The sequence below is a fragment of the Ornithorhynchus anatinus genome, chromosome 1 (assembly GCF_004115215.2).
Source record: "Ornithorhynchus anatinus isolate Pmale09 chromosome 1, mOrnAna1.pri.v4, whole genome shotgun sequence".
Lineage (NCBI taxonomy): Eukaryota > Metazoa > Chordata > Mammalia > Monotremata > Ornithorhynchidae > Ornithorhynchus > Ornithorhynchus anatinus.
Genome location: NC_041728.1, coordinates 100,556,521 through 100,583,297, shown reverse-complemented (window position 1 = coordinate 100,583,297; position 26,777 = coordinate 100,556,521). Strand labels below are relative to the sequence as shown.

The 26,777-nt window shown below is 41.6% G+C and overlaps 1 protein-coding gene across 1 annotated transcript in view; it reads left to right on the top strand.

The window, feature by feature from the left end:
• The window catches only part of TSC22D2 (TSC22 domain family member 2), a 62,179-nt gene that overhangs the window by 33,095 nt on the left and 2,307 nt on the right, over positions 1-26,777 (top strand). The window contains exon 3 of the mRNA XM_029062535.1: positions 23,493-23,544. Within this exon, the coding sequence (XP_028918368.1) occupies positions 23,493-23,544 (52 nt within the window). The remainder of the gene's footprint in view (positions 1-23,492; positions 23,545-26,777) is intronic.

Below are 26,777 nucleotides of genomic sequence, written 5' to 3'. Positions count from 1 at the left end.
TACCCATTTCTTCATCAGAACATGGGGTCTTAGGCTCAAAATTTTCCTTTGCTAGAGAATGTTATTCAAAAATATTGGAGGTACCAGTATGTTTTAAAAGAAGCTTTTGATATTAATACAGGTGTAGTTTCAAATGGGGACTGTCCATCTGCTCTAATGATTCCCAGATTTTTTATTTTATTTTTTTGCTGACTTCTCTCTCCCCATCCCCAGTTCATGTTGAGTGGGACCACTAGTGTTTGAAGGTGTTCTGAAGCTCCCCAACCCCCAACCAAGCAGAAATTTAAACTAATTCCTTTAAACTTCTGACTGGACATTTCAGGATAGCACTGAACACTAAAAACCACCAACTAAAATGTAGTTGCCCCATCTAAATCACCGCCTCTGCGAGAGAGGGCAGAATGAGGCGTTTAGGCATTCCAGTGGTTAGGCTGGAGGCAGCCCATTTGGGATATTAAAATGGTCACGGAAGCACAGCACACCTCTCCACTGCAAATGATCTTTTGCTTCCAAGAATTATTTCTAAATTTAATTATTGGGGGAAGGAGGGGCATCTGGCTTCACTGACAACAGACACCTGAAAATAAGGTTTTCTAGCAAATTGAGTAGAGAAACTCTATATTTAAGAGATGAACCAGGTGCAACCTACTAAGTAATTTTGGCAGAGGCAACCGTTTCAGACATCAAATCTTACAATATTTGAAGTCTTTTACAGTGGGGCTATCCTACAAATCATCTATTTACCCCCCTTTCCTAGCACATCTTTGTGCCAATGGAATCTGTTTCTGTCTAATCTTTTGGATTAAGATTTCATTAATCAATAGTATTTACTGAGCACCTGGTGTGCAGAGCACTGTATTAAGTACCTGGTCGAGTACAATAGTGGCAAAACCCCCTGTCCCCAAGGAGCTTACACTTAAGTTCTATAAATTATTTTGTAATCTGTATATAATAACAGAGACCTCCTGTCTTTAAAGTACCCTCTTATCCCCTAAATTGACTGGATCATTTTTCCAGGCGATACTGAAGGCCTCTGCATTTACATATTTGGCTCTCTGAGAATGCTTTGGGATTCCACAGGGAGACAGCCTACCCCCAGTATGCCCTCCTTCCTTCAAAGTCTTTTCTGTTACCAGTGTTGTGAACAGTTATGCATTTTTGTGAGTGGCCTACTTTGTGTAATCCGATTGCTTTTTGCCATTATTTCTACATTTCCCTTGGGCTTCTCGCTTGGTTAAATAAGGAGAAGCAGATGGTAATATCCCCATTTTACAGACCAGAAAAATCAGGCCCAGAGAGGCCAGATGACTTGCCCAAGGACGCGCACCAGGTGAGTGGCGGGGCCTGACTCCCAGACCTGAACTCTTTTGTATATAGATCATCTTGCTTCTTAGGTGTATAGAAATGAATGGCCCATGTGAGATTAGATCTTCAATCTTTTTGCCACATCTTTCATATTATGACATCAGATTTTTGTTGAAGTAGTCAGATGATTGCCTAGCTAGTCCTGTGGTGGTCTGATACTTGGTGTTCTTTCTTGGTGCTTTTCTCCAGGAAGTATAAAACCCATGACACCCATTTTCACCAGTCTTTAAAAAAGTAATTACAGTGACTGTTATTTGTTGGTGTAATGTTGTAGGTTAGAATTCAGTGAAGCCCAAATCACTCCTAACGTAGTTTCTCTAGTCTGTGCTTAAAGATCCAAGCAGAAGTTTGCAAATGAACTGATAGGCCCATTTTGCCAATGAGAATAGCACTCAGAAATATTTATGGGTCAACTATGTTCAGAGCACTGTACTAAATTCTTCGGAGAGTACAAAAGAGTCCCCGCCCTCAATTATCGTAGTCTAGCAGGGGAGAGAGTCCCAAAAATGATTTCCAGGAAGGAGTAAGAAGGAAACATGGATAGTTACATTAGGGAATGAAAGATGTCAGGTGGACTGCTGAGGGGCTGAAATTCATCGCTTCTTGAATTTAGCTATATATGGGGCCCTGCTTCTAAAACTGACCTGACCTTTTTTTTTTATTCCAGGGGTTAAAGCCTAGCTTCTGTGAAGCACAATTTTTCAATCATTCTAACTTTGTCCCTCTTTGGTCTTTTGCTGTTCCAGGAATTTATTTAAGATATGTAAGTGCTTCTGTGAAGAGCATTTTGCTAAGTGCTGGGAACCGGTAAAGACCATTGATTTCTCTATGGAGTCTGACCCAAAAGGCAGGTGGAAGGCACCTCTAGAAAGGGGAAAAAAAGAAATGGAGATGATGATAATTTTGGTATTTGTAAACCAAGTGCTGTCAGACACAGCTCCCAGGGCTCACAGTGTAAATGGGAAGGGAAAACCATTTTACTGATGGGAAAACTGAAGCACAGAGAAATTAAATGTCTTGTGCAAGGTTGCAAAACTGGAAGTGGCAGAGTTGAGATTAAAACCCTGATCCTCTGGATCCCAGGCCTGTGCTCTTTTCACTAGGCCATGCTGCCTCCCAGATTCAGCAAAAACAGTAATTCAACACGAAGAGTATCAGTACATTACTCTTCGTAGGAATTAGTCCTCCTTACTGCTTCATGAAGGGCCAACCTTGTACAATCGTCTGGATGGTTTAAAAATTGGAAGCTGTACTCATGGGACCCAGTGGGATGGGTCTCTTTCCCTCCCGCCAAACCAGATAGTTCTTACCTCCACCCCCATCTTCCCAAATGTAGGGTTCTAGATCACCAAGTCAGTCCCATTTTGGAAGTAAAAGTGTTTAGTGTGAGCAAGTCCTGGACCAAAAATAACAAATGGAAGCAGTAGTGACCCATTGATTCAGTGCAGTGTGGGAAGTGGTAGCAAAAGATTGTGGGGTATTCCTAGACCAACCAGCATAATATACTTTCTAAATAGCAGCCCCCTGAGGACATTTGGAAGACATGTTTCTCCTTTCCTGAAGATTGGAGATTGCTTCTGTCGTCCGTAACGTCTTCATTTTAGATTGTGTGAATCGCTGCCTGCATTGAGTGAGAAAAGAAAAGGACAATTTCTCTAAGGGAGGCTAAAGTGGGAGCTGTGGGCCTGGAAGTGATCTTAAAAGAGTAAGATGCAGGGTGACCAGGAAGAAATATTCCAGAAGTAGAGGGTGAAAAGGGCTTGGAAGAAGGTTTGGGTGGTGAAATGATTTGATTGATGAGTAAATATGCCGAGTTGGATTAGAGCCTATAAAGGAGAGACGTACAGGAGCCAGGCCCCTTTACATAATGCTGCAACTGCAGTGTGACTTTTGTATGTCCTCTTGTGGGGTGCTTCCAGAGCATGGTCACCTGCAAAAAGCAGTTACTAAAACACCAGCAAAGACTTTTGAAATTATTTTTGTAGCCTGTTGAGCTGGAAGTTTCCCCCAGTGGATCAGAAGTATATAGTGAGGATGATAATTGTACTTAAGAGCTTCTTAAGTGCCAAGGTAGATAAAAGATGATCGGGTTGGACACTGTACCCGTCCCTTATGAAGTTCACAGTCTAAGAGAGAGGGATAATTGATCTCGAACCCCCATTTTGTAGATGCGGAATCTGAGGCACAGAGAAATTGAGTGACTTGCCCACAATCACACACAAGACAAGTGTCAGAGCTGGGATTAGAAACTAGGTCCTCTGACTCCCAGGCCCCTGCTCTCTCTAGACCATGCTGCTTCTTTAGCAACATCACCAACCTCTTAACTACCTGGGGATAAGTAAAGGAAGCCCAAGGATGAGTCTCTTCAGCCTGGGACCCTCCCCAGGCCCTCTCCAGCTCTTCCTTTTTGTTCTGTTTCAGGGCTTAGTTTTGTGTCAGTCATTTTATGATCTATTAATATCAGAGTCTAGTGGCAGGATGGACGCACTCACATAAATACACCCAGTTCTACCAAAACTAATTAGTAGGGAATTAAGGAATGGTCAGTCACCAATCCAGTATGACATGATATCTGAAGAAACAGCTCAGAATAATATAGTAGTAGTAGTATATAAGTACGTACTGTTTGCTAAGCTTTGAACTAAGTGTTGGGGTAGGTGCAAGATAATTAGGTCAGATACTGTCCTTGTTCCAGAGGAGGTTTAGTCTAAGTAGGAGGGAGAGCTAGTATTGAATTCCCATTTGACAAACAAAGAAACAGGCATAGAAAGGTTAGGTGATTTGTCCAACATCACATAAACAAGTGGCAGAGCCAGGATTTAAACTCAGACCCTCTGACTCCCAGACCCCTGCTCTTTCCTCTCGGCCATGCTGTCTCATGTCAGGAGTGAGTGCTACAGATTTTGCAAAATGCAGCCCCCCTGTAATAAGAGAATTGGGTGTATGTAGTTTTTAGTTCATGAGAGATGAATTCCAATGAGAGCCTGGAATGACAATTTCAAACATCTTTCTGACATATGCATGCAGGAAACACCACATGAAAATGAGTGTTCAGGTGGCACCGAGAGTCATTTTTAATTGGCCTAGGGAGGCCCAAACCCTGAATTTTTAGAAAAGGTGGAAATGAAATGAAGATGATTAGGTTGTTTGGGCTGTCCAGTGGAGATGAACCAGTTCAGAATATTCACTAGAGCTGTTGTTTCCAGTAGCATTGAAAATTTACTAAAGAGGATGATTAGTGGAAGTACCGCCTGGTTATAATGGGCCAAGTTAGAGGAAACTTGTGCTTAAGTATTTTCCTACACAAACTAGAGGGAGGAGAACAGTGGAAGAGCTGTTTTGCAAGAAGAAAAAGCCAGAATTTAGCTAAGGAAAGGTTGGAAATGACACTGAGGATACAAGGATTCTGAGATTTCTTTTTCCCTCAGGATGTGTGTGATTGGTAGAACTGGGTACCGCTGACACACAGATGCAATGACTTAGTCTTTTAGGGCAGACGCAACCCAAACCAGATGCAGATTACTCTCAAAAAACCCAAATCAATTCTGGGCCTCCCTTGTGGAATTGCAGTGCTAGTAGTCAGAATGGGGGACTCCAGCTTGGACTGAATTCTCCCACTTCCCCCTGGCTTCAGACACTCCCAAACCATCAGATGGAAATGTAAGCCTAAAGTGTTAAGCCAAAATGACAAAAAACATTCAGCATGCAGCTATTTAAATAGTTTTTCCATGGTTTTTTGATTCTCTGATGCTTCTGATAGGCATTTTGTAGTAGTGCATAATAGGAGCTTGTGCTATCTAATTAGAAATACTTTCAAGGCAGGGACTTTTGTAGGATGGTATTGAAGATAGTAGGGCCATCTGAATCCAATCAGACACCAGCATTAGTGAGAGAAGATGTGGGGATTAAGGCAGAGCTTTACAGGACACAGGAGACAGAATGAACTAGAGGAGAGGCCTCCCACAAGGTAGTATAGGTGTGATGTACACAAATGGGACCTAGAGCCTTGCAAATCAAAGCATGAACAGGGCCCAAAAAAGGCATAGTGAGAATTGCCAAGATCCCAGAAGTCAAAATTTATTTTGAGGAAGAGTGAAAGCAGGGAGAAAGTGAGATGGATAGATTTTTGATGTATATGGTTTCTCTGATCATGGTTTAGATGATCTTGGAATCCAGATTGGAGAGGGTCCAAGAGGGAGTTGAATTCAACTAGTGTATACACTGTGCTCTACAAGTTTGAAAGAAAACCAGAAGGAAGGACAATAGTAGCTGTTGGAGGGTTTGGAGTCATCCATTGTTAATTTTGGTGCCTTTCCCTTTTTTTTGTAAAAAACCAGTTAAAATTATTTTAGTTCAAAAATTATATCTAGATTGATTTTGTCAGTTTTGTAGCTGAGTTGCAGTAAGTGGTCTTGAAAACTTTTACTATCCTACAAAAACTTCATTAGCCCTTCTAGAATTAAAGTTGCAATGAAGTGTCTTAAGTGCTGCAGTTTTATTTGTATTTGTGTCCCAGGCTGCAGTTTAGACCTGTGGACTGTTATCATCAATTTTTTAAGCACTTTCTATGTACAGAGCACTGTACTAAGTACCTGAGAGTGGACAGTGCAACAGAGGTGGCGGACACATTCCCTGCCTACAGTGAGCTTTCAGTCTAGAGCAGGAGGCAGACAGCAATATAAATAATTTGTAAATATATAATTTAAAGATGTACATAAGTGTACATAAGTGTAGTGGGGTTGAATACTGGAGCATAGAAAGAAGTTATGCATCAGAATTCACTCTGCCCTGCTCTCTGAGCAGTGGCTCTCTGGTTGTTAGCCATCAAAGTGGAAGGAGGTCGTTCTGTGTATTTCCTTTATTCACTTATTATAAACCATCCCTTCCATATTACATTCTATCAATCAACCAATGTTACTGAGCGCTTATATCGTGTGCGGAACACTGGACCAAGCGCTGGGGAGAGCATAACACAGATGAGTAGGTGTAGACAATCCCTGCTCACAAGGGCTTACAGTCTAGAGGGAGAAGATATATGTTAAATATCCTTTAGTATATGTATATCCTATATGAATATAGGATATGTACATAAGTGCTGTGGAGACTACCTTAGCATTAATTTTCTTAAGGGACTATATCCAAAAATTTTACACTGTATCCTTGGTTAGATAAAACTAATTTTCACAAGAGCAAGAGTTACGTGTTTGCAAAAAAGGCAGTTTCCCTAAGACTCTTTATATCAATACTTAACCCAGGCAGTTTCTGAAAGCCTCTTCCCAATCCTGTCCCTATTCTTTTCTCAGCCTCTAGCTAAAGTAATATGAGCTGACTGGAATGGGTGATGTTGTGTTTTGGATTTTTAAAAATCTCTTATTTTAAGGCTTTGCATTAAATTTATTTTCTACTTTAAGCAATCAGTGGTAGTTGAGTGGTTATTGTTTGCAAAGCACTATACTAAACACTTGGGAGAGTCCTGGAAATAGTCCTTGAAAAATAATCAGCAGTGGGAAGAAATTATATTTGATTGTTAATTGGGTTTCAGTTACTGGGACCTTTATGAAATTAATAGCACTGTATTCAAGAACTGAGAGAGTTTAATTTATGGTGGTCAAGTAAGGTTTGTTCAGTATGTTTTTTAAAATATTAAGGTAATTTCATTTCAAAAGGGTAAAAATGAGAAGAATGAGAACTCAATTTCAAAAGGTCACAAGTTTTATAGGGTGTCCCTTTTACTTTGGATAGCAATTTTTTGCCCCTTAAAAATTGCCAAGAGGATTAGCTAGGCAAATAGATTATCAGGATTTACCGGGAGATATACAGTTTTTGCAAATTAATGAAAAACTGCAAATATGAGAGACAGTATTCTGAGCACTTGCTATCCTAAGAAGAATCGTGTTAATACTGACTTTTGAGAGAAATAAGGTATTTAGCAAAAGAGGGCTATTGCTATTTTTTAGTGGATTGATCCTGAATAGAAACTCTAGTAGTTAAGTGTTCATTAAGTGCTTACTTTGTGTCAGAGGACTATACTAACTGCTAGGAGAAAATGCACATGTGGGAATTAGAGATGATTCCTGTGCCTCCCCAGAGCCTAGCTGGATCTGCAGTTCTGTGTGCCCCCAAAATGGGGACATCTCCAGCACATCATCTCCAGACCTGAATTTGGGAAGGAAACTGGACACGTCATCTACCCACATCCTGAATCCTGGAGAGCATTAGAAACTTAGGGAACTTTTTGAAGTTTTCAAGCTGGTTTCATGGACCTCTCCCCTGTTCTCTGAGAATGTGAGTGTAGAGCCAGGTCTCAGTAGCTCCAAGAGGGATTGCCATAGCTAAGGGAAGTAGCGTGGCCTAGTGGAAAGAGGACCTTCACCACCTGTCTGCTTTGTGACCTTGGGTAAGTCACCTAACTTCTCTATGCTTCAGTTACCTCATTTGTAAAGTGGGGATTAAGACTGCGAGTCCAATGTGGGGCAGGGGCTGCGTCTAACCCGATCAACTGTATCTACCCCAGCGCTTAGTACAGTGCCTAAACGTAGTTAGCACTCTTAACAAACTCTGCAGCTCTACCACAACTTTCTCTGGAAACTCACTGGAACTTGGGAGTAAGGATGAGGTGGACGTTAGGTTTCCTTGGATTTAGGGGGTAAGGAGCAGAATTTTTCCTTAGACTCTGTCCAGGGTGCAAGGGGACCCTCAAACTGGTTTAATGCCGTCTCAGAAGTATGGCTGTGTGACTGTATTCAACAGCTCCTTTGTCTTGCCATTTCTCCATACCCCCAAAAACTGCGTGCTCTGAACATGAGGCACTTACCATGTTTAGAAAACATACTCCAAGACTTTTGCTTTCTAGAGACATTAAAATTGAAATGTCCTCTCTGCCAGGCTAGATTTAATGGAAGAAATCAAAACAAATTCCATGAATATTTCTAGTTGTTGTTTTTTTTATCTAGACCCTTTATCCCCTAGAATTCAGGAATGCATACTAGAAAATGTATGCTCAGTATGACCCCCTCCTGGGGTTGCTTTTAGATGGGGTTAAACGAAAGCCTACAAGATAATTGTGGTATTTATTCATTCATTCATTCAATAGTATTTATTGAGCGCTTACTATGTGCAGAGCACTGTACTAAGCGCTTGGAATGAACAAGTCGGCAACAGATAGACAGTCCCTGCCGTTTGAAGGGCTTACAGTCTAATAGGGGGAGACGGACAGACAAGAACAATGGCAACAGAGTCATTACTAAATAGCATCAAGGCGATGTACATTTCATTAACAAAATAGGGTAATGAATATTTAAGTTCTTAGTGTCAGGCACTGTATTAAGCACTGAGGTGGATACAAGCAAATAGGGTTAGACATAGCCCCTGTCCCAAGTGGAGCTCACAGTCTCAATCCCCATTTTACAGATGAGGTAACTGAGGCCCAGAGAAGTGAAATGTCGTGCCCCAAGGTCACATCAGACAAATGGCAGAGCTAGGATTAGAACCCATGACCTTCTGACTCTCGGGCAGCATTCAGAGCCCGTTGTTCCATCTGGGGTTGGACCTTCAAAATTTAACTGAATGCGGGAGAAATTTGCTTTGCCCCACCAACTACTGTCATTTGGGTGTTTTTTTTTTTTAAAAATCCACTTCTAAATTTGAAAGGGAAAAAATAGCTTATTCATTTATTAGGTGGAGTTAAATTAGGTTCTGAAAATCCCCAGGCATTAAGTACTAATATTCTCTCAGTTTATTTGATCACACAGAACTTTCAACAGTTTCTCTGTTCCTTCAGTTAGAGTTTGGGAAGCAGCATGAGCCATTCACTCTAATATTTTATCTCTAGTGATGGCAACGGGATATTTGGAAGAACTGTGGAACTGCCCTTCTGGACATCCATACCTGAGGTTGAGGCTGTCCAACTAAGAGCTCTCTTAGCAACCTGTTACACTATAAATTAGTAAAGAAACATAATAATTATGGTATGTTAAGCGCTTCCTATATACCAGGCACTGTACTGAGCGCTGACCATCTTAATAAAATTAATTTATTATATAGCTTTGGTATTGCAGACATATAAGACATTTGGTGTCTAGGTCTCTAGTCGTATTTAGTGAGCGCTTACTGTGTGCAGAGCACTGTACTAAGCGCTTGGAATGTGCAATTCGGTAACAGATAGACATCCCTGCCCAACAATGGGCTCACAGTTTAAAAAGGGGAGACAGCAAAACAAAACAAGTAGTCAGGCAATAGCTGACTCCCAACAGCTTACTAAAACTGGTTGCCCATTTCCTCTCAAACCCTCCTTTAATCTATTGGTATTTTTAGGCTGCCCAACACTATGGCCTAGCACGTTCCCTATTGTCTTCATCAGAATTTATTGAACACCTACTGTGTGTAGCTCACAAGGAGTTTTCAGTCTATTCGGTGAAGAGAGGTGAAGATAAACGGGAAGAGGAAAAACATAGCTATAACTGAACTTACCGGCCCCTTGGGGCTCACCATTTGCCTCTCTACTTGTTTTAGCAGTATCAGAGAGTCCTGAGCAGCACATGCCATGTTCCAAGCATAGAGAAGCAAGAGCAAAGGAATCAAACTCAACCCAATAATCAGATAGAAATGCAAGTGCCAACCCCAAAACGTCTACCATACATTTCAAGCCCTGGCCCACAGCACCTGAGACTGCTTTTCTAAAGTAGTACCCTGTCCATAGATAATGGAGAATATGTTGCAGTAGATGCTATGTAGGTAACTAATTGTGTAATGTCTCTAAAAATCATCATCATCCCCATCATTGTGGTACTTGGTAAGGGTTTCCTTTGTGCCAGGCACTGGGGTAGATAACACCATATTTGGGCTGGGCTCAGTCCTTGTTGCACAGGGGGCTCACAGTCTAAGTAGGAAGGAGAACAGGTATTGACTGTCCATTTTATTGATGAGGAAACTGAGGTACAGAGAAGTTGTGACTTGCCCTGAGTCACACAGCAGACACATGGCAAAGTGAGGATTAGAACCCAGGTCCTCTTCCCAAGCTCTTACCCCTAGGCAACATTGCTTTCTTTAAAATCTCTTTCCAAGAGACACTGTAAATACATTGGAGCCAGTGCTCTCCTCCTATCCCTTTCTCACACTCCACTTGCATATTTTCAAGCGATTCAGAGGAAGGTAATATCTATACATCTTGTCAAACAAGGTTCTATGTTTGGCCAGCAACTTTCTGAAGAAATAACAACTTCAGTTCCATTGGTCAAAATGGGCTCACCATTATACAGATTAAATGCAGTTGGCATTTGTATACTCCACACACATGCAACTTGGAATTCCTCACCTCAAGCATACGAAAAAAAGCATGTGATTTAAATTGATAATGCACTGAAATGAAATTAGATAAAATGGAAATTCAATTATTTTGATGTGCCAGCGGATTATAGATGGTGTATAACCTCCCCATTCAGTCCCCTGGTCTTGCCATTTCTTGAAACTAAATTGTTATTGTCCTGTTAAGAAGCTTGAATAAGCATTGCTATGAAAAGTTTCCTTGGATTTATTTTTTTTGAGTGGTTCTAGCAAATTCAAAATAACTGCATCGCATTTATGTAGCACCTTGTAATGGAAGTGTTTACAGTCGTAAATTGTGTCTCAGTATCCTTGAGGTGGACAGGTCAGTAGTATTACTTACATAGCAGGAAACGGGCTAATTGAAGTGCCCAGTGAGTCAGAGGTAGAGAATTAGGTTAGAATTTTTTCTCCTGACTCACTTATTTTTATGTTTAGGCAAGTGAAGCACAGTGAACACAGCCTTTGAAATTTAGTGAGTTTCCCCAATGGCCAAAATGGATTAGTAGCAAGTTGTTTGTTGTGTTTTTCCTCCCACACACACCTCCCCCTTTTATAGTGAATTATCAGAGTAGTGCTTGTCTTTCGATTCCCAGGTGACCCTGCCATTTGGGAGACTGCCTCTTTGAACGCAAGGATATTTAAAAGAGAATCTCTTGTACACTTTGCCCATGGAAATAATCGGGCGGCTTTTCTGACTCCTCGAACATTGCTCAAACACCGAAAGTTAAGAAGGGAAAACTATGCCTTGCCATCAGCAGGGTTGAGGTCTCGAGTTGGCTTTGCGGTAATGGTGAGAGTTTTAGTTGAACCAACCACAAAGTCTTGCCCAGTTCCTCCGTGGGCACAGAACAGGCCATCGCTGAAAGCACCCCAGCGGACCCCGTCGTGCTGGGTAAATCTTTAAGTACTGATATGCAGATTGGCTTAATAGGGTCAAGGGGGGGTGGTTTAAGCAGAAACCAAGGGATAAGCAAAAAATAAAAAGTCATTTCTCAGTCAAAATTGGCACTCCGCAGGAAGTTAATGTTCACTTTGTTCTCACTCAAGACTTTGGCATATAGTTTCCTCTTTGCTTTTCCAGGAGAGTAGGGGGAGAGTGAATTTTGTTTTTAAAGTGAGGTGTTCATTCTGTAAGTTGTGGCTCTGTCCAACAGGAAATCGGGGAGTATATTTGAACATGTACATTCTTACGGGCCCTTCTCCGGGTAGTTAGTTCAGCAGTTATGTACGTAATGTAGTGGAACTCCCATTTCCACTATCAGTAATGCGTTTTAATGCCTGGCTCCCCCTCTAGACTGTAAGCTCCTTCGTTCATTCAATTGTATTTATTGAGCGCTTACTGTGTGCAGAGCACTGTACTAAGCGCTTACTGTGGGCAGGGATCCTGTCTACCAAATCTATTGTATTGTACTCTCCTAAGCATTTAGCACCAGCCCACGGTACACCCTCAGTATATACCATTGATTGATTGATTTCAGAGCCCCAGATAATCCTGAAAGTCTGAAATCCCCTTTTTCAGAGTATGCAGCTGATTCCACTCTCCTTCCCTTGGGTGGAGCTGACCCACTTTTTTCTGAAATACCAGAACGTCCACATATTAGCATGTACAAGTCTTTTCTTACTTCAGATGTCTTTGCTGTTCTGAGTTATCTTTACCATGCTACAGTGCTTGGCCCATGGCTCCATTTCTCCATCACTTGTGCAAAAAGAGCAACAGATTATGGTTTTGCTGCCTTCAGTCACAGAGATGGTGAAACCAAATAGTTCTTCGGATAGTATGCTAGAGAGCCACTCTCAGGAAAGAATTCTTGACCAAAATTGTTATCCTTAGTTTTTGGGTTGTATCACTCAATTCTTTCCATTCAGAAACCTCAAAGTGGACCAGTCATTCAGAAATAGTGCCTTGGTCTAAAGTAACCTTTACAATTGTATCATTAGACTGTCTGTAATTGTCCAAAAAGTTAACATTTGAGTCATCAGTTCCTGGCTTATTTGAGCATGTTTCATTTGTTATAAAGTGTGTGTCTGTGTGTGTGTGTAAATAGTTTTCAAATTTATTAAATTATAAACTTTAATCTATTTTTCTTCCAATGGAAAAAACAATTTCAAGACATCCAAATTTTAAAATGAACTTTGACATTAAAAAAATTCTTGAGCATGTACTAACCTTTAATGTAGGGGTAGAAAAATGATAATTTTTTAGCGATTCATATTAATAGTTTTAATTTCCATTTTCAGTGGTGATGGTGGAGTCTCTGAGATTGATAGATGAGCCTGCCAAACCTGGAGAGTTCTTACCCATCGAGAACCTGCTGAAAGAATTGATTATAGTCATAGTGGCTTGCAAAGTACATGAAAGACTTGGTGCTTTCTTTATCTATTTTTAATAATAATTGTGGTATTTGAGCGCTTACTGTGTGCCAGGCACTGTGTTAAGCACTGGGGTGGATACAAACAAATCGGGTTGGACACAGTCTCTGTCCCTCATGGGTCTCCCAGTCTTAATCCCCATGTTACAGATGAGGTAACTGAGGCCCAGGGGAGTGAAATGACTTGCCCAGAGTCACACAGCAGGCAAGTGGCAGAGCTGGAATTAGAACCCATGACCTTCTGACGCCCAGGGCCTTGCTCTATTCACTATGCGATGAGTGCCCTATTTAGGTCCCATTACGGCCAAAGTGACTGCAGCATAGTGCTATATAACAGCCCGTTTATTATGAATTCAGCCACTATTGTACTTTGAAATGCTTGTTCGACAAGTTTTTTTTTTAATGCAAGCATTTATTTGTCGATTAAATTTCCACTCTCATACCGTAATTATTGTAACTTTGGTTTCTGAGTTCCTTGAAAGTAGCAGCTTTTTTTTTTTCTTCGCTCCATTGGACTTTATCTTTAAATTGAATAGAAGTATGTAATTGTCTTGACAGTAAGCAGAGAGTTTAGGCAAGTAGGAAAGAGTCAATTGCGCTAGAATTGATTTAAGCATTTTGTACACCGAGACACAGCATTCATTTGATCATATTTATTGAGCGCTTACTGCATGCAAAGCACTGTACTAAGCGCTTGAGAGTTGGCTGGCCTAGCTCTCCCTAGCTCGTGCCCTCCACAGAACTCCTTGGGTCCTAGAACAGAGACCGTGGTCCTGCTGTGCCTGCTCAACCAGTCAGTCGTATTTATTGAACATTTACTGTGTGCAGAGCACTGTTCTGAGCACTTGGGAGAGTACAGTACAACATAACAGACACATTCCCTGCCCACAGTGAGCTTATAGAGGGAGACTGATATTAATATAAATAAAATGACTGATATGTACATAAGTGCCGTGGACCTAGGAGGGGGATGAATAAAGGAAGCAAGTCAAGATGATGCAGAAGGGAGTGAGAGAAGAGGAAAAGAGAACTTAGGGAAGGCTTCTTGGAGATGTTCCTTCAATAAGACTTAGAAGGAGTGGAGAGTAAAAGAATTATGCTCCAAGTTGTGCTTAAAGAATTGCATAACTCTAGAATTTCTTGTGCACATAGCAGGACCACTGTGTCCGGGCAAAAAGGAGTGAGTAGGTGGCCCTCACTCCCAGAAAGTAATAATAATAATAATGGTATTTGTTAACCGCTTACTGTGTGTCAAGGACTGTTGTAAGCGTTGGGGTAGATACAAGGTAATCAAGTTGTCCCACGTGGGGCTCCCAGTCTTCATGCCCATTTTACAGATGAGGGAACTGAGGCCCAGAGCAGATAAATGACTTGCCCAAGGTGACAGCAGACAAGTGGTGGAGCCAGGATTAGAACCCACATCCTCTGGCTTCCAAGCCCAGGCTCTTGCCACTAAGCCACGCTGCTTCTAAATGTAGATTGGGCCAGAGTTAATAAGTATTAGAATATTATTTCCAGACCGTATACAAAGACATGGACAGTGAAGTTGAGCTTTAAGATAGATAAGCAGATTGAATTAACTTAGTGCCTGTTAATAACTGTTGTGCAGTAAATCATGTTGTGGCTTTCATGGCCATAAGATGTTTATCTGTTAAAGTAGGTATTTAAGGAAACTGGAATATAATATTCCTGATTTTATTATTATGTAGAAATTAATTCATACAACTTTTTTGTATGTTTCTATGTATAAATTAGGACATGGAAGATGTAAATTTATAATTCCATTGTTTCACAGTACTGGTAGAATTTGAATATTATGTAACTTAGTGCTTTATTTCCCGCAGACAAAAGTCAATGAATTTTTGTGCAGACAGGTTTTTGGTGGTGGTTGGGTATTTTTTTTTTTTAGAGAATGAGAATCAGTATTGTTACATTAATTTAAGTACAATACAATAGCAACTGTTTGTTAAAATGAGTAATCCTGTAAAATAATATTTTAACTGTCCATTTGTCTAACTGAAGATATCTCATTATTATCGTTACTCATCCTTCACAAGAGTGGTGTACTATAGATATAGTATACGTAGATATTTGGCTTACTGCTGGGCTTCTCCAGTTGCCTGGTGGGTGTTTCCAGTAGCCTTGTGCAATTAAAAACTTCTGTCTCGTTTTCCATTCTTTGTTTAGGAGAAGCACTCAATTCCTAGAGGAAGTACAGATTTATGCTCCAGTAGGGGCTCTGGTTTGGGTCCTAATAGCTGGTTAACCACAATAGACCGATTTTACAAAAGAGAGCTAAGCTTATGGGTTGGATTACTTGTGGCCTTTTGAGTTCCCAAGAAGGTAGTAATCCTCATCCCATTTTATTATGAGTCCATCAGTTGTGGCATGGAAAGGAGATGTAAAGCACACGGGACTTTTTGACATTGCTATACCTCTGTGTACTTCTCTTCCTTTGTGGTAGCTTATGAGATCGTTCTTAGGTAGCTCTCAGCCCGTTATCTGTGTCTGTTTGGGAATTATGTCGACTTGCTCTTACTCCCCAAAGGTCAAGGGATGACCACTTTGTTTTCTCAGTTGAAGTAGCATTAGAGGGAAGTAGCATAAGTCCCGAAACCTCTGTTTAGAATCTGTTGCAGAGTGGAAATGGCTTTTCTTTGGATTATTACAAGTGAGGACAACTTGCTGGAAAGTGCAAAGACATTAGGCAAAGTTTTCTAACAGGTCTTTAAGGCCTTAGATTCTAAGCCACAACTCCTTTATTTTCCTACCACGAATCTACGGAGAGGTAGTCTTTAAGAAGTTGTTTTCAGTGAATCTGAAAGAAGTTCTCCCATATACTGAGGACCTAAATATAAACCGTGCCAACTGCCTAAACATTGAATGAGGTCCTCTTTCAAAATAGCACTTCCCTTATTAGCTCTGAACCAAAAAGGAAGTTTTCAAAGAAAAAAAACTTCCAGATATGTAGTAGAAGGGTTTAGTCTCTGAGTTGTCTTTAGATCCATTGTAGTACCCAGTGCTTAGATGGAAAGTTGTAAGGCAATCATTCTGTACTGTCGAGAATTAAGATAGCTTCTTAATAGTCCAGGTTCTTTGCATCTCCGCTTCCCTAATCCCGCCGCTTGGCCCCTGTTCAAGAGAGTGAGCTACAAAAAGGGAGAAAAAAGATGAAACACACATCTCTCCAATTAGTTCCTTGTGACAGTGGTTTAATGGAAAAAAGAAGTTGAAACTATTGGCCAGATGAGGCTTTTAAATGTTGTCACTAGTCCTAGATTTCTCTTCTCCAACTGCTTTCCCCCAATACTCTTCATAATTGTCAATTATGACATTTAAATAGAACGTCACTTGCACCATAGAAAAGATGTATATTGGTGTTCTTTACTTCACCACAGTGGCTGTTTTCCAAGATACTGTCTGAGGCTCATTAAGGATCGCTTCTGGCAGGTTCAAGTGCACTGTTCCATTTGATCCAAAGAAACTCAACCTCTAAATAGGTTTTATAAGACTTTTTTCCTTGAGACATTTTTCCAAATTTCCTAAGAAATTAGAGACAAATGGGGTGCTCTTCTGTTTAATCTGGTTGTGATTGCCTTCTCATTTTGTTTGTACCTCCAGATTAGCTTGGGGCAAATCCAGACGATTTTAGCCTTTCCATGAGGTAAAATTGTCTTTTCCCATCTGAGACCTCAAGATGGAGTAGGCAGAACTGATTCCACTTGAATATCTTGTAGTCTCCCCAGTAGTAACTCGTTAGAGTTTCAAGGAACCTTCCCTAAGCAGTCATTTCACGTTGTTGGACTTCCCCTCTAGACAAGCTGCTTGTGGGCAGGAATCATGTCTGTCAACTCTTCCAAGCACTGGACTCTTCCAAGGATTCAAGCAAATAATAATAATGTTGGTATTTGTTAAGTGCTTACTATGTGCAGAGTACTGTTCTAAGCACTGGGGTAGATACAGGGTAATAATAATGTTGGTATTATTATGCACATTAATTATAATGCACATTAATTATAATTGCACATTATTACTATGTGCAGAGCACTGTTTTAAGCGCTGGGGTAGATACAGGGTAATCAGGTTGTCCCACGTGAGGCTCACAGTTAATCCCCATTTTACAGATGAGGTAACCGAAGCACAGAGAAGTGAAGTGACTTGCCCACAGTCACACAGCTGACGAGTGGCAGAGCCGGGAGTCGAACCCATGACCTCTGACTCCGAAGCCCGGGCTCTTTCCACTGAGCTACAAATTAGGTTGTCCCACGTGAGGCTCACAGTCTTCATCCCCATTTTACAAATGAGGTAAGTGAGGCGCAGAGAACTTAAGTGACTTGCCCACAGTCACACAGCTGACAGGTGGCAGAGCTGGAATTTGAACCCATGACCTCTGACTCTCAAGCCCGGGCTCTTTCCACTGAGCCATGCTGCATACACCCAGAGCTCAATGAATAATAATGGTATTAAGTGCTTACTATGTATGTGCCAAGCTCTGTTCTAAGTGCTGAGCACTTTTATACCATTGATTGATATCAGAGCCTGGAAATCATTTTTGCACCTGACTGGAAGCTAAATAAGGAGTTCAGTTGGCCATTGTTGTGAAAGGTTGGAGTTCAATTTTGTGGGACTGCAGCAAAGTAAGTGAAAGAAGCAACGTGGCTTAGTGGAAAGAGCCCCGACTTGGGAGTCAGAGGTCATGGGTTCTAATCCCATGACCCAGAGAAGCAGCGTGGCTCACTGGAAAGAGCACGGGCTGTGGAGTCAGAGGTCATGGGTTCGAACCCCAGCTCTGCCACTTGCCAGCTGTGTGACTTTGGGCAAGTCACTTAACTTCTCGGTGCCTCAGTTCCCTCATCTGTAAAATGGGGATTAAGACAGTGAGCCCCACGTGGGACAACCTGATTCCCCTGTGTCTACCCCAGCGCTTAGAACAGTGCTCGGCACATAGTAAGCGCTTAACAAATACCAACATTATTATTATTATTATTATTAATCCTCACTCCGCCACTTATCAGCTGTGTGACTTCGGGCCAGCCACTTTTCTGTGTTTCAGTTCCCTCATTTGTAAAATGGGGATTAAGTCTGTGAGCCCCATGTGGAACAAGCTGATTACCTTGTATCTACCTCAGGGCTTAGAACAGTGCTTGGCACATAGCGCTTAACAAATACCATTATTATTATTATTGTAAATGTGTCTGCCAACTCGGTTGTATTGTAGTCTCCCAAGCTCTTAGTACAGTGCTCTGCACATAGAAACCAGAATGAGATATTTATTGAGCACTTAACAGCTGTACCCCAATTCAGTCCATTGTACTTGAGTCGGCCCTTCAAAGCAAGGGAGACTCGCACAAGCAGGTTTACCTGCTACTTCTTGAGGGCTGGGATTGCCAAAAAAAAAAAAGCTCTAGATTGTAAGCTTTGCTGTGAGTAGGGACCATTGACTACCAACTCTGTCGTACTCTCCCAAAGACATCATATAGTGCTCTGTACATAGTAAGTGCTCAATAACTACAACTGGTTGATATGTTAAGAATGAATGTAGTTTCATATGGGCCATTAGCAGTCAGCGTACTTTTAGTTTTGTTTTTTAATGGGATTTAAGTGCATACTATGTGTCAAACATTATTCTAAGCACTGGGGTAGGTACAAGTTAATTAGGACAGACATAGTCCCAATCCCGCATAAGACTCACAGTGTAAGTAGGAGGGAGAGCAGGTATTGAATCCCCATTTTACAGTTGAGGCAGCTGAGGCATAGAGTAGCAAAGTGGCTTGCCCAAGGACACACCGCAAGCAAGTGGCAGAGCCGAGATTAGAATCCTGGACCTCTGCCTCCCAGGTTTGTGCTCTTTCCGTAAAGCCATGGTGCTTGCTTAGGGTGGGGGGCGTGGGGCGGGTCATGAAGTCAGCTACTTCTGTACCTCCTTCCTACCTCTCAAATCAGGTTTGGAATATCTGCGCACAGTAAGTGCTCAAATACCATTGAAGGAATAAATAACTTGGAAAATGCTCATTTCTAGGGTAATTCCAAATGAGTAAAGTAATAATCTGATGGATGTCAGTTGAAAGCAAAAGGTTGGCCATTATCTGACTGGCTATTTTCATATAGATGACTATAATAATTATTCTGGTATTAAATGCTTACTACATGCCAAGCACTGTTCTAAGCCCTGGGGCAGATACAGTTAATCAGGTTGGACACAGTCCCTGTCCCGCATGGGGCTCACACTCTTATCCCCATTTTACAGATGAGTAATTGAGGCACAGAGAAGTGAAGTGACTTGCCCAAGGTCACACAGTAGACAAGTGGCAGAGCCGGGATTAGAGCCCAAGTCCTTCTTATTCCCAGTCTTGTGTTCTACCCATTAAGCCATGCTGCTTCTCCAGCCCCACTGAGTACCATTCATTTAATTGTATTTACTGAGCGCTTACTGTGTGCAGAGCACTGTAATAAGCGCTTGGGTGAGTACAATACAGCAATAAATGGACGCATTTCCTCCCCACAAGGAGCTTATAGTTAAGAGGCGGGAGAAAGACAATATAAATAAATCCACATTTGTGTAGCTAGCTAGAGCCATGGTTTAAGGGTGACTTGGTGACTTCAATTTTTAACATAACAGAATCTTTTTGCTATTCGTCTGTTTAAACTTTTTAGGAGTTTGTGTGGGGATGCTTTTTGTTTTCAAGAAAATGTTGCATTCCCTAATGTTCTACAAAATATTTCCATAAGTGTCTTCTTGTGGGTTTTTTTTTGTTTGTTTGGGGTTTGTTTTTTTACTGGTATTTAAGCCCTTTAGCCAGGCAACATACTCAGCACTGGGGTAGATACAAAATAACCAAGTTGGACACAGTCCATGTCCCATATGGGGCTCACAGTCGTAGTCTCCATTTTACAGATGAGGGGAGTAACTGAGGCATAGAGAAGTTCTCTTTGGAGGTGAGCAAAAGTGATGTGTCAAGTGGGATCAGTATGAAGCAAGATTCTTCATCCTCCCCCATCTCGTGCCAAACCATCACAAAATGTTCAGGGCTTAAAGTAAATATTGACCATTCTGTAATTTTATGTTGGGAAAGTGTATTTATACATGAATTGGGCTGTCAGTTTATTTAATTTTTTTTAAGTGATTTGCTAGCGTAGACAAGAGCCTCTTGAGCTAGAGCAGAATAAGGCTAAGGTGATCATTAATGGCACCTAAGAATAGCAGCATTGTGGTCTAGTGGTTAGAGCATGGGCATGGGAGTCAGAAGGACCTGGGCTCTAATCTCAGTTCCACTGCTTGTCTGCTGTATGACTTTGGGCAAGTCACTTATCTTTTGTGCCTCAGTTTACCTCATCTGTAAATATGGGTTGAAGACTGTGAACCGCATGTGGGACGGGGACCGTGTCCTACCTGCTGATATTATATCTATCCTAGTGCTTAGTGCAGTGCCTGGCACATAGCAAGCACTTAACAAATACCATAAAAAAAATAGCCCTTTGCTGGACCCTCATACTCTTTCTCCCCATCTCTCCACCTCCATTGCCCTGCCAGACCAGCTGAAAACTGGAGAAATGACCACCCTTAGTAAAACTAAATAATATGGCTTTTTTTATTCCCATAAAAGGAATTTCAATTGCATGGAATAAAAAACTGTAAAACATGGTGGAGTTTTCCTTTGAAAAAGGAATAAGCCACTAAAGCAGCCTCATTAGCATCTTTTTAAATAGCCCATGTTTCGTTCTTACACCGTACTCTACTCAGTAAAGAGGGCAAAGCTTTTACTGAGTTTTCCTCCAGAAGTAAAGTGAAACTGAGAGCTTGACTTCTAAGTTTTGAAATGAGACTAATTGCCTGAAAACCAGAAACAATTTCAAAAAAGAAAAGTCAGTCTCTTTCATGTCATTTTTAGGGTAGAAAATAATTCATAAAGAAATTTTTTGGGTAACCAGTTCAATTGGGTAACTCACCTCTGATTAATTCATTTCTTTGGCCAGTGTGAAAGTGGAGATGGGGAGCAGGGGGATTTATTCATTCAATTGTATTTATTAAGCACTTACTGTGTACAGAGCACTGTACTAAGCGCTTGGGGAAGTACAATACAGCAATAAAGAGTAACCATCCCTGCCCACAGTGAGCTCACAGTCTAAAGGGGGATGAAGTTGCTGGCGAAGACTTCACTGAAATGTTGTTAGGTATTCATCTATGTTTACTCAACAAGAGGAAATCTTGGGAACTGGCTGCCTGCTTCTGACTTGTTAGGGGAGACAGTTTGGGATAACAAGAGCTAATTGTTTTTGCTGTGATACCATCAGCTAATTGAGAATTTCCCCCCACTTTAGACTGTAAGCCGTTGTGGGCAGGGAATCTCGCTGTTTATTGTTGTATTGTACTCTCCCAAGCGCTTAGTTCAGTGCTCTGCACACAGTAAGCGCTCAATAAATGCTATTGATTGAATGAAGTTTACTTGTTAAGCTCTTACTGTGTACCAGGCACTGTACTATGCCCCAGATTAATCATGGCCTTATAAAAGACAAGCTTTTTAAAAAAAAAAAAATGCTTCTCCAAATTTTCTACCCATCAGTCAGTGGTATTTGACTGTTTACTGTGTGCAGAGCACTGTATGAAGCACTTAGGAGAGTGCACTACGAACCCTACTTTTACAAGGCACTTTCAGCCTACAGGGAATCTGTAAATTGGAATAAAATTAGCTCTTAAACGGTCTTGTTAATCTTGATTTAGCAATATGTGGAGTCAGCAGTGAAAAAGTGACCTAGTAAAGATTTGGAAGAAACTGAATTTGCATCCCTGTTAGGCCATTGGATTTCAAAGTCTGTAATAGGTCACTGCTGTCTGAGACAGGATATGCAGCCAATCATTGAATTGTATTTAGTGAGTGCTTATTGTGTGCAGAGCACTGTACTAAGCCGTGAGAGAGTACAATATAAGAGAGTTGGTATTCATTCAGTCATATTAAGTGTTTACTGTGTGCAGAGCACTGTACTAAGCGCTTGGAAAAGTACAACGCAGCAATAAACATTGACATTCCCTGCCCACAACGAGCTATATTCCACTTAATAATAATGTTGGTATTTGTTAAGCGCTTACTATGTGCCGAACACTGTTCTAAGCGCTGGGGGAGATACAGGGTAGTCAGGTTGTCCCACGTGGGGCTCACAGTCTTCATCCCCATTTTACAGATGAGGGAACTGAGGCACAGAGAAGTGAAGTGACTTGCCCATAGTCACACAGCTGACAAGTGACAGAGCCGGGATTCGAACCCCCGACCTCTGACTCCCAAGCCCGTGCTCTTTCCACCGAGCCACGTTGCTGAAATGTAACTCACGCTCACCAACATCAGTCAGTGCTGGACCCTCAGTGGTTCCTTAGCTGAATGAGAAGCTGTTCTTTGAGAGTTAGAGTTCTTGTTTCTTTGCACAATGGAAAGGGCAGTGAACTTAATTAATCTTTATTAATGATAGTACTGAATGGAAGTCCAAATATGCTTGGAAAGAGGCATTTTGTTTTCTTCAGGAATATTTTAGTAATTGATACTTAGTATTGGCAAGCATTTTAAGTGCATTTCACTTTGTTTAAAACCCTAAAAAGGTGCCATTTTTATGCCGTACAGAGTCTAAATTAACTTTTGTGGCACCTGTCTGAATTCTCCCGGTGGTATCTCCAAGTCACAAAAACAGTTGCAAATGGTTCAGCGTGGAAGCTGAGGCAAGACAGGGTCCTCCCATGGCCAGGATAAAAGATGGTGGTAGTACTGTCTAAAAGAAAAGTTCAGCGGCAAATCTAGAAAAGTGTTTCAGAGCTAACCCGTCTTACCTGGAATTTTACATTCGGTAGAAGATTTAGGGACTTTAATGGAACAATTTTCAGCCACTTAATCCTGATACTGAGTACCCCAAACATTACCTTTTTAAGACTCTCACACACCCTAGCATTCAGGCCTGACCAAGAGAAGCTGACCTAAATCAAACTGAAATGTTGCTTGGTCTCCCACTTTGAGACCACTAGAAATAGGCTCATAATAGCAGGAAAATTCACGACTGGATACGTTTCGATGCAATAAGAGATCTTTGGAATTTCCATAAAGAAATATTAGGAAGACTGTATTAACCAATGAGGAAACCAGACGCTGAAGCACACTAGGAAAAATGGTATATAATGAATAGCCAATTAGTGTAGGAAATGTTGGTCTTCTGTCTTACAGGAAATGAATGGAAGCATCCAGAATGAAAATGGGGAAGCCGTGTGGGTGCTTGGAATTTTAATTGCTCCATACGTATGTGATTTTAATTGAAAATACAGTTTTAAATGCTTACCGTATACTTTTTTAGGAAGACAGAATGTTTCAGAAAATTACATACAGACCTGTGCTTATAATTTTTTTTTTCCTGGTCATTTCTCAAGTCAATAAAATGCTTAATGGACTTTTTTTTTTCCAGTGCATCTGGTGCAAGCGTTGTAGCCATTGACAACAAAATAGAGCAGGCAATGGTAAGTAGAAATTTAGATTCCTATAATTGAGTAGAATCGGAAACTAATTATAGCTAGGTTGTCAAATCATTGTTTTAACACTGCCCTCCCTGTAATTCCATTTTAGGCATGGGTTTGCTTCCTCTTCTTTTTAGATATCAATTTAGTTGTAGTTTGCCTTTCCATCCCTCAAAACCCCAAATCATCCTTCCCCATATTATTTGGAAGTGGATCAATGTGTTTTTTCCCCCCCAGTCCCTCAAAAGTATTTCTTCTCTCCATGATAAAGGATTGTTTCTTGGGCAGATGTGTAAATGAAGCTGTGTCGAAGGATAAGGAACTAACAATAGGCTTTATACAATGTCCATCCTCCCCATCTCTGAAGTCCCAAACGTTGACATTATGCTTGCCTCTTCCCTCACTTTCAATCCCCTGTATTCAGTCTGTCACAAAGTGCTGTCAGTTCATTCTTCACAACAGTTCCAGTATCCGCCCCTTCCTCTCTGACCAGACTGCCACCGTGCTGAGCCAAGCACTTATATTCTTATTCAGCAATGGCATCAGTTTCCTTGCTGATCTCGCTGCCTCCAGTTTCCCTTCTCTCCAGTCTACGCTGCCCCGCTCGTTTTCTAGAACATTGTTCTATATACCGTCTCCCCACCTCTCAAATGGGGGTTGGCCATTCCTCTCTTTATCAAGCAGAGACTCCTGACCATCAGCTCTAAGGCACTCGGTCAGCTCTCTCCCTCCTACTTCTCTACCCTCTTCTTCCACCTCACTCCAGCTCACACTCTTCATTCTGCTCAAGCAGATGGTATTTACTCTGCCTCATTTTCATCTCTCCTGTCACCAACCCTTGCTCCCTCTCCCTCACCGTTTTAAATCAGCCAGACCACAGCTCTCCCCATTTTCAATTACATCACCTCCAGGTGGCCTTCCTGCTTCATGTTTAATCTCCTCAATTTATACACCCTCCGCTTCCTCCACAACTGCCCCTTAATCATTTTTGCACCATTTTAAATGCTCTCAATGCCCTGTAACACTTGTGTATCTCTACATGCCCCTTTTCCCCCTTTCTTACTCTGTAATTTTATTTTAGTGTCTGCCTTCCCTGCTAGTCCGTATATCCTTGGAGGCAGGGAAAAATGCCTACTGCTGACTCGTACTTTCCAGGCACTTGGTACAGGGCTCTGCAAACAGTGGGCACTACATAAGTACTACTGAGTGACCGATCCTTTAAAAAAACACCATTAAGATTAAAAAAAAAAAAATGGGATTTGACATAATACTTTCCATGGACCATTTCTTTCATCGAAAAGTATAGTTTACTGGTCACTGATTTGTCAGAGTATTTTTCTCAACTTCTTAATCAGATTAATTTCACTGTTTCTACATGTAGTTTAAATCTGCTAGTGGTTTTTACTTCTCAGCATTAACAAGAGATTTTTTTTCTTCAGTTTCACTGAAGGATTTTGGCATCATTCCAACAAGCTTCTTTTACCATTTCATCTTGCTCTGAATAGTGTGATTCTTGAGGCACTCTACTATAAACATTAAAGGCTTCTTATGCACTAAAGTAATACTTAAAACAAAGCTGAGTCAGAAGTTTTAAATTCACAATTAAGTGAAATAGTCAAGCTTGAGTCATATATCCATTCGGACTCTGAGTGTGTTCAAAAAGCCCAAATAACAACAATAAAAGTAATTGCAGTATCTGTTAAATACTTAGCTATGTGGCAGGAACTGTGCTAAGCGCTGGAGTAGATATGAGACAATCAGGTTGGACACAGTCCCTATCCTCCATGGGGCTCACCACCTAAATAGGAGGGAGAACAGCTTTGGAATCTCCATTTTACAGATGAGGAAACGGAGGCAGAGAGAAGTGACTTGCCCAAGCCCAAGGTTCCGTCCACAGGCAAATGGCATGGTTGAGATTCGAACCCAAGGCCTCTGACTCCTAAAGCTGTGTTGTTTCCACTAGGCACCAGTGCTTCTTTAGATGGCTTTCCTATCAAATGGCTCCAGAATAAACTGGTGTCATAGTGGAAAGTTTAATGACGCCAAAACCGAAAACAGTACTTCTTAATGCCAGGCATTTGCTTGCCTCTCACTACCTGGGGCTAATGTAGGGGCTGATGCCCCTCCCACCATCCCAGCCCCATCCCAGACCCTCTGAGTAAATCATATTTGCAGAATTCCATCCCTTCCCCACCTCACATTTGCTGTTTCCAATTCCACTTCTCCCCTCACTTCAACTTGCCTCATTTCAAAGCAAGAAGAGGTGGCCCAGTGATGCAATTTTAAAGAGCCCATACCTGATGATTTCCACAGTATTCTGCAAAGACCGCCTGCCTAAGAAATTTGAGACTGGTGCATGCCAGAACCCCTTTCCAGGAAAGTCCAACCCAATACCTGCTGTGAGTGGGACACGTCATTTCACTAATTCGGTTGTTTTGTGTGTTTTCCCAAGCACTTAATATACTGCTCTGCACTTAGTAAGCGCTCAGTAAATACCAGTGATTGATTTGACATGCTTGGACAATTTGGAAAGTGTTTTTAAATGAAATTAAGCCCATCCTTTCTGTCTGAGCTCCTGGGACACTACCCTGTAGCCTCCCTCTGTTTCCTTTCCTGTTTATTGGAATTAGACATTAGCCTGCTTCCAGCAGAGGAACATCCCAGGCAGCAAAATAATAATAATGATGATGCTACTTAAGCATTTATTGTGTCCAGCACTGGGGTAGATACAAGTTAATCAAGTTGGACACAGTCCCTGTCTCACATGAGGCTCACAGTCTTCATCCCCAGTTTACAGAGGAGGTAACCGAGACCCAGAGAAGTGACTTGCTCAAGGTCACACGGCAGACACGTGGCAGAGCTGAGATTAGAATCCAGCTCCTTCCAACTCCCAGGCCCACTAAGCTACCAGTGCATACGCCCTCCCCCGCAACCCTGCCCAAAACACCCCTCTTCCGGGCATGGGGAAATGTTGGAAAGGGAGTGAATCTTCAGTGTCTGCAAAATCTGGGCCCCTATCCCAGGTCTTCCCCCAGCACCTCCTCCCTAGCCTTGTCTGTGCCCCGGCAACCGGTTGCAGTCTGGCCAACTTGCATTCTCTGTGGCAGAGGGGGAGAAAAGAGGGGATGCCTTACCCCTTTCTTGGAATCAGCTTACCCCACCCTACCTCACTGATCTCCCACCACAGCCCAGCCCGCAAACACGGCTCCTGTGGTGCCAGCTTGCTCACTGTGCCC